Source organism: Acyrthosiphon pisum, chromosome A1 (genome assembly GCF_005508785.2).
Source record: "Acyrthosiphon pisum isolate AL4f chromosome A1, pea_aphid_22Mar2018_4r6ur, whole genome shotgun sequence".
NCBI lineage: Eukaryota > Metazoa > Arthropoda > Insecta > Hemiptera > Aphididae > Acyrthosiphon > Acyrthosiphon pisum.
The window spans coordinates 51,467,239-51,479,154 of NC_042494.1; the positions used below are offsets into that span (position 1 = coordinate 51,467,239).

An 11,916-nucleotide genomic window follows, 5' to 3' on the forward strand; every position below is an offset into this window, starting at 1 on the left:
CCGGGGGCCATGGCCCCTCCTGCCCCCCCCCTCAATCCGGGCTGTATACGATCTTGTGATCTTTTTCGTTAGATGGCGCAAGGGGAAAATGTTGTTATTGGCATCGCTTTCGTGTTGGATCATTTTTACGTTGCCGTTGGGATTCATACAGCCACCGGCCACTCGATGTATTGTGAAAAAAAACGCGTCCACTTATATGTTGGAAACGCCCATGGCACCCAAAGTGTACAAGCGGGATGTGTCTTCTGTGACGGATTTCATTAAATATGATCAAGACATTAACGATTTCGAAGTCCCAGACTTGTCCACGCCTGTGATACGCCGGACTCGTGGCGTGCGACCAAGGTTTACGGCCGGCCGGTCACCATTGGACGTGAAGTTCGCCTCCAACTACAACGAGAAACAGCATTACAACTTGGTTATGCCTATTTACAGCCACATCGTGTATACGATAGAAGTAAGTAACTCCTAGGCCAAACGATAAAATAAGATAACTGAAATTATTTCACCGTAAAACTTGGTTTGTTTTTGTCGTTTAAAATTCGGTTGAAAATCTTCAGGCACTCTAACGAAAATAGAGAAATATATAATTTTTTAGGCAATTTAAAATATGTGTATCTTATAAAACGCAATACATTTTTGACAGCATAGATATAATATATATGATTTTCTACGAGACATTAAAATTACTTCATCTTTAACCTGACACATTTGATCTAACTAATGAAGGTGTAAAGCTCAATTATTGGTGTTTAGATAACAGGTACTCATTATTTTAATACACTTAATTGTGCAAACATTTTGTTTTGAAATCCCTATTTATGCTGGTGTTGAAATTTAATATTGTCACGCTATCAAGTTTTAATGATCTAACAAAAATGACAAGGCTCTTGACCTCATATATCGAGTGACATTTGAGTACCTACCTAGTACCTACTACATACTGAAAGGCGTAACAACGTTAAAATGGCTTTGTGTTTTCAGAAAAACTATAAGTACTTAAAAAAGGGTTAGTTTTAGGTATTTTATTACCTAGATTTTCTTTTCTATATTTATGTGATATGATTAATTTTCAAAAGGTTTTTCATTTTAACATAACCACTAAAAGGTTCGTGCAATTGTTAATTTTATTAATCTACCCGAAAAAAAAAATTTATATACTACCTACCTGTCTTACCCGGCATTGCCCGAGGATAAATGAATCCGATGAGAAATCCACCTGCGGCGGATAGAAATATGTAATTTTTTTTCTTACATGAACCAACTGCATATATGAATATGCGGTTATCATTTTAATATTATTAATATACGGAAAGCCATCCTAAACCTTCCTTAATATGTCAAAATCAGTCGAGTATTTTTCGATTCTATAAGCCTTAGTAATACACTTTGCCTTTTGTACAATATAATAGCTGTTGCCCGTACTTCTATTATAATACTCTTACGATCTGGGATCCTAAATAATACGTGGGCAAAATGTTGTGCCAATCGATCAAAAACTGTGGATTTGTACGTGCGTCATTTATAGAAATAACCCGGCTTAGTTATTGGGTATTTTATTTGGATATTTAAGATATAAACAGCTGTACACGGGTATCAAAATAATTTTTAGTAATTACGATTCGATAATCACATGTAATTATATGTAGTTGGTATAGAATGTTTGAATTCTTACAATCTTTTTAATTTACGATTCCTCAACAATTACCTGAGTATGTAAACTAAAAAAAACTATTATCCCCCTACCAAAATAAAATTGGAAAAGCATCAACGAAAAAATATATCAATCAATCAAACATAACTTTTTTTGACCAAATTAGTGGAATATATTTTGATCGAATTATAAACACATACCTCTTAAGGGTTGGATAAAGATGTTAACCACAGTTTATATTTTGTACACTTACGCCAATTTTCCCGCTTTTTCATAGACGCATCTAGTTGGGTAAGATGTAACTATAAGCACTCGAAATAATGATAATTTTAATAACACAACATATTTACTGAAATATCTGGGAAAAATAAATTTTTACTAACCTAACAAAATACCACGCCAACAATGTTTGCGGTTTGCATGTTGTAGGCTATATAGACATTTTAAATCATTTATAGATTGGTCCAAATCGGTTTATAAATGTTGTAATATCATGTAAAAATATGGTCCAAATGGATCACAAAAATTGTTCAAAAAGTTTTTTTTATTAAATTGGTCCAAATGAGATCTCCCAAAAAACTGAGAAATAACTTTGTAAATATTTAATAAATTTTGTTAATTCGACTATAAATAATTGTATAATAGTATCGAAAAGACAATAATATTTAAATTAAATTCTTTAAATTCTGTTTGTACAACGGCAGCTCTTATGTTAAGACATAACTATATGTCTATATACTATGCAATATAAGTATACCTAATGAGTATATTATAGTAATGATAGAAATTAAATAAAAAATTTACTTTCGTCACATCAATAACGGGACACGTATTTGTTTTCCTCAGGATATAGAGAAAGTGTTCTTTCTTCTATTGCTTCTAGTCATGATAGGTGAGTTCTTCAGCGCTCCAGCCATCACGTTGGCTGACTCGGCCGTTATCACGCTGTTGGGTACGGACGCCGACAAATACGGACACCAGAGAATGTTTGGCTCGTTGGGTTGGGGCCTGGCCATGTTTTTCGTGGGCATAGCACTTGACCATTCAACCGCTTTTCCGGATCATCCATGCGATGGGCCACAGGACCGCGAGAAGAATTACACTATTTGCTTTGCCACGTTTTCCGTTCTTATGGGCGCCGCCCTGATCACTGCCACGCAGATGAACTTCCGGTACGAAGATACGACGGCTGAGACAGAACAGACGGAAATGATGATGGAAAAGGGAGCCGCTCCGACCCGGGACGATTATCTACAACAGGAGTTAGCGCAACAGTTGAATCTCCCGTCCTTGGCGCCCAACGTCGCGGGTTTGCCTCCCAGACCCCCGGATCTCCCGGAAACCGTTGGTGGAGAGTCGAGTTTAAAGGTAAGTCGATAACTACCCTGCATACTTGGACTAAAATTGTTTTTTTAAATATTAATAATGAATATTTTAACAAAACAAAAATTAATATCTTAGAGTATTCGAACACTTTATGATAATAGTATTCCCATGGTTATTAATTTGTCAATCGTTTATTATTTTGCATGTTAGTATTTTATAAATTAATATTTAATTAAGTTAATAATAATTATATTATGTCTTCGTGCTTACATAATTTTTAACCCGATTTTAAAACGCAATATAGAAAATTACTTGATTAATAACAAGATTTAATTAATATACCTAATTCATGAATAATATAATTTGTTACACGCATGTCCAAAAAAACTACATTTGTTTAAATGTTTCGATGCCAACATTTTTACTAAGCTATAAAACTGTAATGATTTTGTTCAATTATTTACTAGTTTTTATCATTGATATATATTTAATAATTTAATGTATATTGAAAAATACCTAAACATTATTTAAATACCAGTGATTATGCCAACTTTTTTAACATTTGACATTAAATGTTTAGTATGAATTTAAATTTTATATTGATTTGAAAATTTGATGGGTACAAACATAATATAATATTGTAATAATGTAATTTATAGGTTTGTTTTATGTTTTAAAAACCACAAAATCGCATACATTTTTAAAGTCGATTAATTTTTAGGTGTGTTATAGTTATGCATATTTGGATATAAATACTTTTAAAATGAATATTTTATGATAATATTATTTTCCAAGTACTTTGAATACTATGTACAAACATTCCAAATATTCTTAAAATGCTCAAGTATTATAGTCATTGATTATTTAAATTCATAAAAATATGTGCAATATGACAGAATTATAACCACTATACAATTTAATTTAGTTCTGCAATTATTTTATGGCCAGTGTTTGACGATGAGTTTTATAAAAAATTAGTACTTTAAAAAGTAATCGGAATATAGAACTGAATCCCTACATACAAATAAAGTATTAAAACAATATTAAAGTATTTAATTCAGTAAGATTTAGTTACTCCTATATATTATTGTCCTACATATTATCATCGCAATTATGATTATTTTAATCACTCGCACATATTACAACTTATTAATTATGATATTATATTTCAGACTAAAATCTTCGCTCAAACAACGAAGAAAATTCCAGAATGGATTACGGTACTGAAATATTTTGCGAACTTGAAGTGTGGATCTTTTTTGTTCGTATCGTGGTTTATGGGATTCGGTATTGGACTGATATTTACGTTCCTGTTTTGGCATTTGCAAGTGAGTGAAATATCACTGATGAACAGATGCGATCTGAAGATAGTTATGGACACCGTTATAATGTATCACAACTAATGTTTAGGATTACGGTGGATCTCCAACGCTATTCGGTGTGGCTTCAGTTATCAATCACATTTCTGAGATATTCGCGTACTTCTTTAGTTTCAAACTCATTCGCCAGATGGGACACGTCAAAGTATGAGCATTTTATTATTTTACATTGATTGTTGTAGGTGTCTATCGGCGTTCCTATTAGTCAAGATCAATTAATCGTGTTTAGGTGTTGTGTTTGGGACTCGTCGGCAACATATTGCGTTTCTTGTACATCTCTTGGCTGAAGAACCCATGGTGGGTATTACCGTTTGAGTTCATGCAAGGTAAATAATATCGTTAACTTGTATTATTATGTTAGTTTACATCTTTGTAGTGACCTTAGTTTACCTATGATCGATTGTGTTGTAAACAAATTGATCTGTGGCACCATTTTGTTATATATTATAATATGGTATAATATTATAGTTATAATATACTCTATTCCCCGTAAGTTGACCCACTTTTTTTTTTGCGCACGCAGAGTATGGTGAAAACGTTGAGACAATATAGTTCACGACTGTAGTTCTACACAACAGAAATACTACGGTGTATATGTAATGAACTGTATTGTCACTTAATATTTAACATACGCTGCGTGCGCAAAAAAAAAGTGGATCAACTTACGGGGAATAGAGTATGGTATCATACTTATTATAATAATAATATTTTACTATAATTATTTTTAGCTTTCATTAAATAAATAGGTAAAAAAAATAATTTTTTACAAATTATGTCCTTATACATAATACCTACCTATTATAGTAACATATTTGGGAAAATATTCAATTGTTGGATTAGATTTTTTTATAGAAAAATATACATATTTCTCCAGTGTTCTCTTCGTTGAGGCCTTGGTGCAGTGAAGAAGGTTGTTTAGGATTTTGAGGGCTTCGGAATATTTGGGGTAGTTGATCACTATATTATGCTCTATTGTTATAATAGTATTATGTATGTTTTTTTTCGTTTTCAGGCATAACCCATGCTGCAGTCTGGGCCGCTTGTTGCTCGTATATAGCCCACAATACTCCACAACAGTTGCGAAGCTCGGCTCAAGGTGTGTTGCAAGGCATCCATCATGGATTGGGCAGAGGATGTGGTGCTGTCATCGGTGGATGGTTTGTCACGTACTTCGGTAAATGTGCCAATATAGTAGCCTGACACGTGACTTTTAACATACAATTTTATTTTTGTGCAGGAACGACGACCACGTTTAGGGGATACGGATTTGTTTGCGCGCTCGTCTTAGGAGCATTTATTTTTATTAATTTCTACAGGAAAGACACTGGGTTTGTGTCGGAATTACCTGTAGCCGAAGATCCTCATCAGGTGAATTATACGTATATACTTCCTATTATGTAATAAAAAGGAATCCCATTTAACTTATCAGTTTGTTTTTTTAAAACCAAAACTGGGTGTGGTTATTGTGTTGGTGGATTTTTGTCAATATTTTATATCGGGTAAATTATTAAAATTAATATGGTGGTTGACCTTTGTTTATCTTTATTTGTATTTCAATTTAGTCGATTACATAAACGACTCTATTTCATTACCAACCCAGCAAAATTTATTTTTATCGATAATATTAGGTATATATAATATCTTCGGTACAATGACGCACGGAATATGGAAGCGAAGGCTGCAGGATTGGTATGAAACCTCAAGTCGTTAGATTATTACTGACACAATGAAACATACAAATTATTAATTGAACATAATTAATTTTACGTTGGAATTCAAAATTACTCAATGGCCGCAGTAATTGTTAGTACCTTTAAGCTCGTGGTGGTACGCTGAGACATCAACGATTTTCTAACTAATCAAAATCTATAGATAATTATTTATAATGACCGTCGGCTTTCATTAATCTAATTGATGTTTGAATAATTTATCACTTGTCTTCTTGGACACTGGTCTTGGATATTACATTATCACGTGGCCATTACTGGATTAATTGATGTAGCTACCTACCCACCCTAAATACTTCCTAATGGGTACCTAATGAAATTAAGTTTTTGAGAAACTAATTGGAGATTATGAACAAAAATGAATTAACGAAAGTCTTTTTAATACTATAGGTACCTACACATTATTTATGATATATACGGGAGCTGATCATTTGTAAATTGATAAAGACATATTTGTTTAATTTAATCTATTAGGTTTACATCATTTGTAGACTTATAAAGTATGATTACAGTATATAAGAAGTGATTACACTGTAATCTGTATTCCACAGGTGGCTGAAGAAACCGCTCATTTAGCCCCGCATGGCGTACCCAGCAATCCTTTACCGAGAGGCTTGTCGAGCAACAAACTACAAGATCTGGCGACCGAAAACCATGGTTATGGCGCCACGCACACATCTGGCAGCAACTTAAATATTCCACAAGGTTCTATCTATTGTCAATATAAATCACTTGTTGATGCTATTCTGTAATTATTAGTATTATGGTGATTATTCGATTTTTTTTTGTAGGCGCGACAAATCCATTCCGACAAAATAACAGCTACAAACAACCCATTAATCACGGAACCTCGTACACGGATGAGTGTATACAAAAACAATATACGGTACGTCGGCACCTATTAAAATTCAATAACTAAAACATAAAATGCCAATGCGATATGCTATATTGGAGATGAAATTATTTAACTTAACGATACTAAGTATAATTCAAAGTAGAAAAAATCTATACACGTAGATATTCAAAAGTCCGGACCTCTTCTAAAAACCTTAGGATAGTAACTCAAATTTCTACGAAAAATCATATCGGTCTTAATAAACTAAGCAACTCATTGTTCGCTATTTTATTAATGAACCAACGTTCATATTTTTTTTATTCGTGACTTAAACATGATACACCTACATATCGTTGCCCGCCAGTTTTATGAACATAAGTAATAATTTGTTCTGATTTTTAGATGTGCAACGACTTACAGAAACATTCGATAACTTCAGAATTGATGAGTCCAGAACCACTGAAAAGAAACTCGCCGTTATACCAGTGGTAATTGTGATTCAGATGTACGCGATTCTTCTCCATTTGATCTTCTGGCGTACCGTCAGAGAATCGTTTTTTTCTTAATAATGTTATTGAAGCGAGAAGCAACGTGGCGTTGTTTTTTCCCTGTTTTTAGTACCTAACCTACGAGTAATAAAACAAGTTTGTTATTTTATGACTTTTGAGACTTAGCAATAATAATAATAATAATAATAATAAAAATATTAATTAAAAAATATAAAATAAAATAAAATACACATTAATACATTTTTACTTATATTGGTACCTATATAAACATAGCAAACATATTATTATTGTTTTAAGTGATTTTTTTTTATTTTACTCCTATAAATACCAAGCCTAAATATTGTTGACGAAAGTAATATTATTTACCTACGTATGGCGGGAGATTTCGCATAAAAATTCCTGTTATGGAAAATGGAAACTATGTTATTGAAGTATGCTTTTGTGATAAGGTTAATTTATTCAATGTTGTGTTAAAAATATTATTATTATTATAATTTGCACGAATTTAATTAAATCATATCAAAATGAAGTTTGCACGTTTTATTTTGAATAATTTAAAATTGTTAACACGGGAATTTTGACTTATATAAAGGAATAATTTAGTGTACGGATATACCTATAATATTATATATTACGATGATTTCGTTCGTTTATGGACTTAGTAAAATAAAATGACACTGGCCGTCACTGAAATAATAAGAAATTTAAATAAAAATGCGACTGTTTTCTATTTATTTAAATACTACAAATTCTACATAAACGTATACCTAGTACTGTTGCAGAGTATATTCTTAAAAATATTACGATGTATACGTTTTGATAATATTTGTGTACATAAACTAGACTCTGTCAATACCTTAATCACATTTTATCCGATCTCGATTAGTGGAGAAATAGAATATTTTATCCTAGCAATTTGTAATAAACAAATATTAAAGAATAATATCTTTATTTGTATTACGCTTTAAAGAAAGATTACAATTTATCGTTAAAAATAGACACAACTATTTTTCAATTTCTTTTATATATATTACCAAACTGTTGATTTTCATAACAACAATAATATTTCTAAAACTTTAAGTATTGAGTTGTAAATAAACGAAAACAAGAACTAACAATTTGAATTCCTGATTATAATGTTTTCCAAATGTATACATTTATTTAAATGTTTGAATATTTTATTAAGATTTTAAACATAACAATGATATTATATAATCAGTATTGGTATATTATTAAATGTACTTAAACTAATAATTGTAAAAAGTAATAATAGTAATAAACAAAACTATTATGTTATTGGTGTCATTACAAAAATCTTTTTACATGTTTGTATACATTTTTTAATATGAAAGATACTCTTGCAGAAAAAATAAATAGTATTGGATAGTAAAAAAAAATGTTTTAATATATTGGAAACCAATATAATTATATTATCATCTCAAAATTATCGAAAGTGGAGCGTAAATGATATTATATTTATAGTTTTACACTCCACTTTTCAGATGTAATCTTAACTCAAATACGGACTTTCCTCAAGCAAAACACATAATATTACGCCAAGTAGTGTAATATATTAATATGTATTATACACATAACTAATATATATTAAATATATGCAGAGGCGGATCTTTGATATTTTGATAGGGGGCACATACAAATAATTAAAAATAAAATAATTATAGTATTAATTATTTGAATTTTAATTAATAATACATACATACTATCATTTTTAAACAATAATGATTATAATAAATAATAATTAATAGTTGGTAGTATTATTCTTATTAACTGCATTTTTCATTTATATGATACTCGTAGTTACATAATAGAATTGTCGATAGAAAATTAACAGGGGGGCACGGGCCCCTGTGTTCCTCCCTTAAATCCGCCACTGTATATATGCGAATATGCCAAGCGTAGTATGACATATCTTCCAAGAGGGTTGATCGACCGGTTTCGCTTACGAATTGATATGTTTTTTTATTTTAGATATTGAGCGAAATAGTTATTATTTTACATATATAATTGAGAAGTGTAGTAAACATTAAATATAGGTATTGAAAAATAAAAAAAATAGACAATATTCTAATAAATTGTTTCGAATGTTTCGCATTTTTCCGTAATGATATTATGGTATTAAAATTGTTTCCTGAATATTTCTTGAAAAATATGTCTGATTTAATTGTAAATATCTCATTTAAGAATTGATTGCCAGAAAATATTGGATTAGAAAATCGAATATAACGCTATTTAGTCGATTTTATGGATGAATTCCAACGATAGTGAAAACTGCTGTCTTATCAACTTTAATTATTTCAGAATAGTTGATGTGAAATTTAAATTAAATTTTTAAATAAGAATGTAACAAGCGTAAGTGACATAAATATCTAACTTTTTACTGAAAAAATAAAAAACTTAGCGTAAAACCAAGTCATATATTTTTTATGAATGATAAATGTTCAAATTTTGATGACATTAAAGTATATTCAAATAATCTCAAACGATTTCTGTTATTTTGTTTCAATTTAAAAAATACTAATCGTAGGAACTTGAAACATTCCACTTTTAAACAATGGCATTTTTAAAATATTCAGAATAATTTTAAGTTACTTATTTTCATTTGAAATTGCTCAATTTATTCATGCATATCACTATCACATTTGTTATACGGGCCAACTAGTTGAGATTATTGGGGTAAGTCGTGCTCTCGTAGAAATGCCACAGCGGTTTCTTAATTTGCTCGACAGAACTATACAAATCTTTTGAATTTATTTAAAAAAACTACAATATTAATTCGTCAGCTGATGACACAAATATTATCGACAAAGCTATATAGATCAGGAGTAATTTTTTTTTAATATAAAATTCAAGCTATTACTCGTATCATTATGATGAACCGTTTGGAGGAGTGTTATAATTATTTGTAGTCGGACGTTTTTTCAAGCGTATTTAGACAATTTATTTTGGTCAGTCAGGTTGACCACGATTATAAAATGTTCAAATTAGTTTATAATATTTTATAAGTACAATGTACATATATTACATATCCGCAGCTTTTATTTTCCGCTACGTTTATCATTTATCATATTTATATTGTCAATGTACAATACTCATGTGTTATGCGTTGACCCAGTGGCGTATTTACGATTTCATTTTGGGTCCTGATATCATAAAAAAATTCGGTGCATCAGATGAACAGTCAGCAGTCTCTCCCAGTTCCTTTATTCGTGATATTACATTTATGTAAGGTGAACTCATATAGGCTAGGTACTTTTGACTTAAACATGTAATGGTCTTCCACATGGCGTTTGGTAGGTACTTGTCCTACAGTTTTTAATTTGTTGCATTACAAAATAATATCCATTTTTCGGGGTTTACGGGCCATTTAATCAAATATTGCTTCTTTTATATGCACATAGATACTGTAATGGATGCTTAGTATTGTCGAACCATTTAGCCTATTCTGAATTGAAAATAATAAAACTAACCTGAGTGATAGTATACATTATGGTGGGAGGAAGATTCTAACGAGCGATAAGGAGTAGAATTTTAATGTCGTCTACGAATATAAAAGTGAACACTGAACATAAAATACACTGAAATTGAATAAAAAGTAAAATAAAAGAAAAATTGTTTCAAGTGGTGACATAGGTACAGGCGTACAGCGCCCCCCCCTAAATACGTCACTACGTAGCCCGCAAGTAGATCTTCCAGACGAGGTATACCGTTTACAAAATACCCTTAGGAATTAGGCTAATAAATTGCCTCCACTAAGAACTGGTTTTCAGCGTGTACAATCATGATTTATCGTTGAATTAAATTAATAATTTAACATTTCAATAACACCCGTAGTAGTGATCTAAGTTAGACCTAAATGTTACCTAATTTCCAAATTATCTCTCTGATGTCTTTTTTTGGATAGATCGGAATACGTGTAAAATTTATAAAACATATTAAATTGGAATGTATATTGGATATTAAATATTAAAAACATATGTATACAGATGAATTCAAATATTTTTTCCTCCAATGGAAATTCAAATATTCCTATTTTTGAAATTTTTGAAACTTTTAAGTATAATTAATTAGTGACTATGTTTCAAATACTTAAGATTTTTCCTAGATATTCATGCAATTATTGAAGAGTCTTGTGAATGGCTGTGACAATACAATCTTTTTTAAAATAAGAACCGTCTTTTTTAATATAAATTATCGAGAATGTGTTTTATTTGAACATTTTTTTGCGTATAACCTTAAAATCTTATATTAAAATCTAAAAAGTAGTTTTTGAGTTATTAAACTAAGGTTAACACAGGAATTATAATTTTTTTAATGATATCATATCATGATAACTGGTTTAAATCTCGTCCAAATTTCAAATTTTAGGAGTCATATGGTTCTTATTTAAAAAAATTAGAATTTTGTGCCGCCACAAGACACTTCTCAAATAGTACAAAAATCCAAGCATTCAAAAGTACTATATTCA

General features: G+C 30.5%; 1 protein-coding gene across 1 annotated transcript in view; it reads left to right on the forward strand.

Moving 5' to 3' along the window:
- Positions 1-8,445, forward strand: part of LOC100163370 (major facilitator superfamily domain-containing protein 6) — a 13,783-nt gene extending 5,338 nt beyond the window's left edge. The window contains exons 2-11 of the mRNA XM_001950210.5: positions 73-457; positions 2,501-3,022; positions 4,153-4,308; positions 4,391-4,504; positions 4,589-4,685; positions 5,372-5,533; positions 5,597-5,727; positions 6,638-6,791; positions 6,878-6,972; positions 7,324-8,445. Coding sequence (XP_001950245.2) covers positions 73-457; positions 2,501-3,022; positions 4,153-4,308; positions 4,391-4,504; positions 4,589-4,685; positions 5,372-5,533; positions 5,597-5,727; positions 6,638-6,791; positions 6,878-6,972; positions 7,324-7,413 — 1,906 coding nt within the window. The 3' untranslated portion in view covers positions 7,414-8,445. The remainder of the gene's footprint in view (positions 1-72; positions 458-2,500; positions 3,023-4,152; positions 4,309-4,390; positions 4,505-4,588; positions 4,686-5,371; positions 5,534-5,596; positions 5,728-6,637; positions 6,792-6,877; positions 6,973-7,323) is intronic.
- The last annotated feature ends 3,471 nt before the right edge of the window (positions 8,446-11,916 follow it).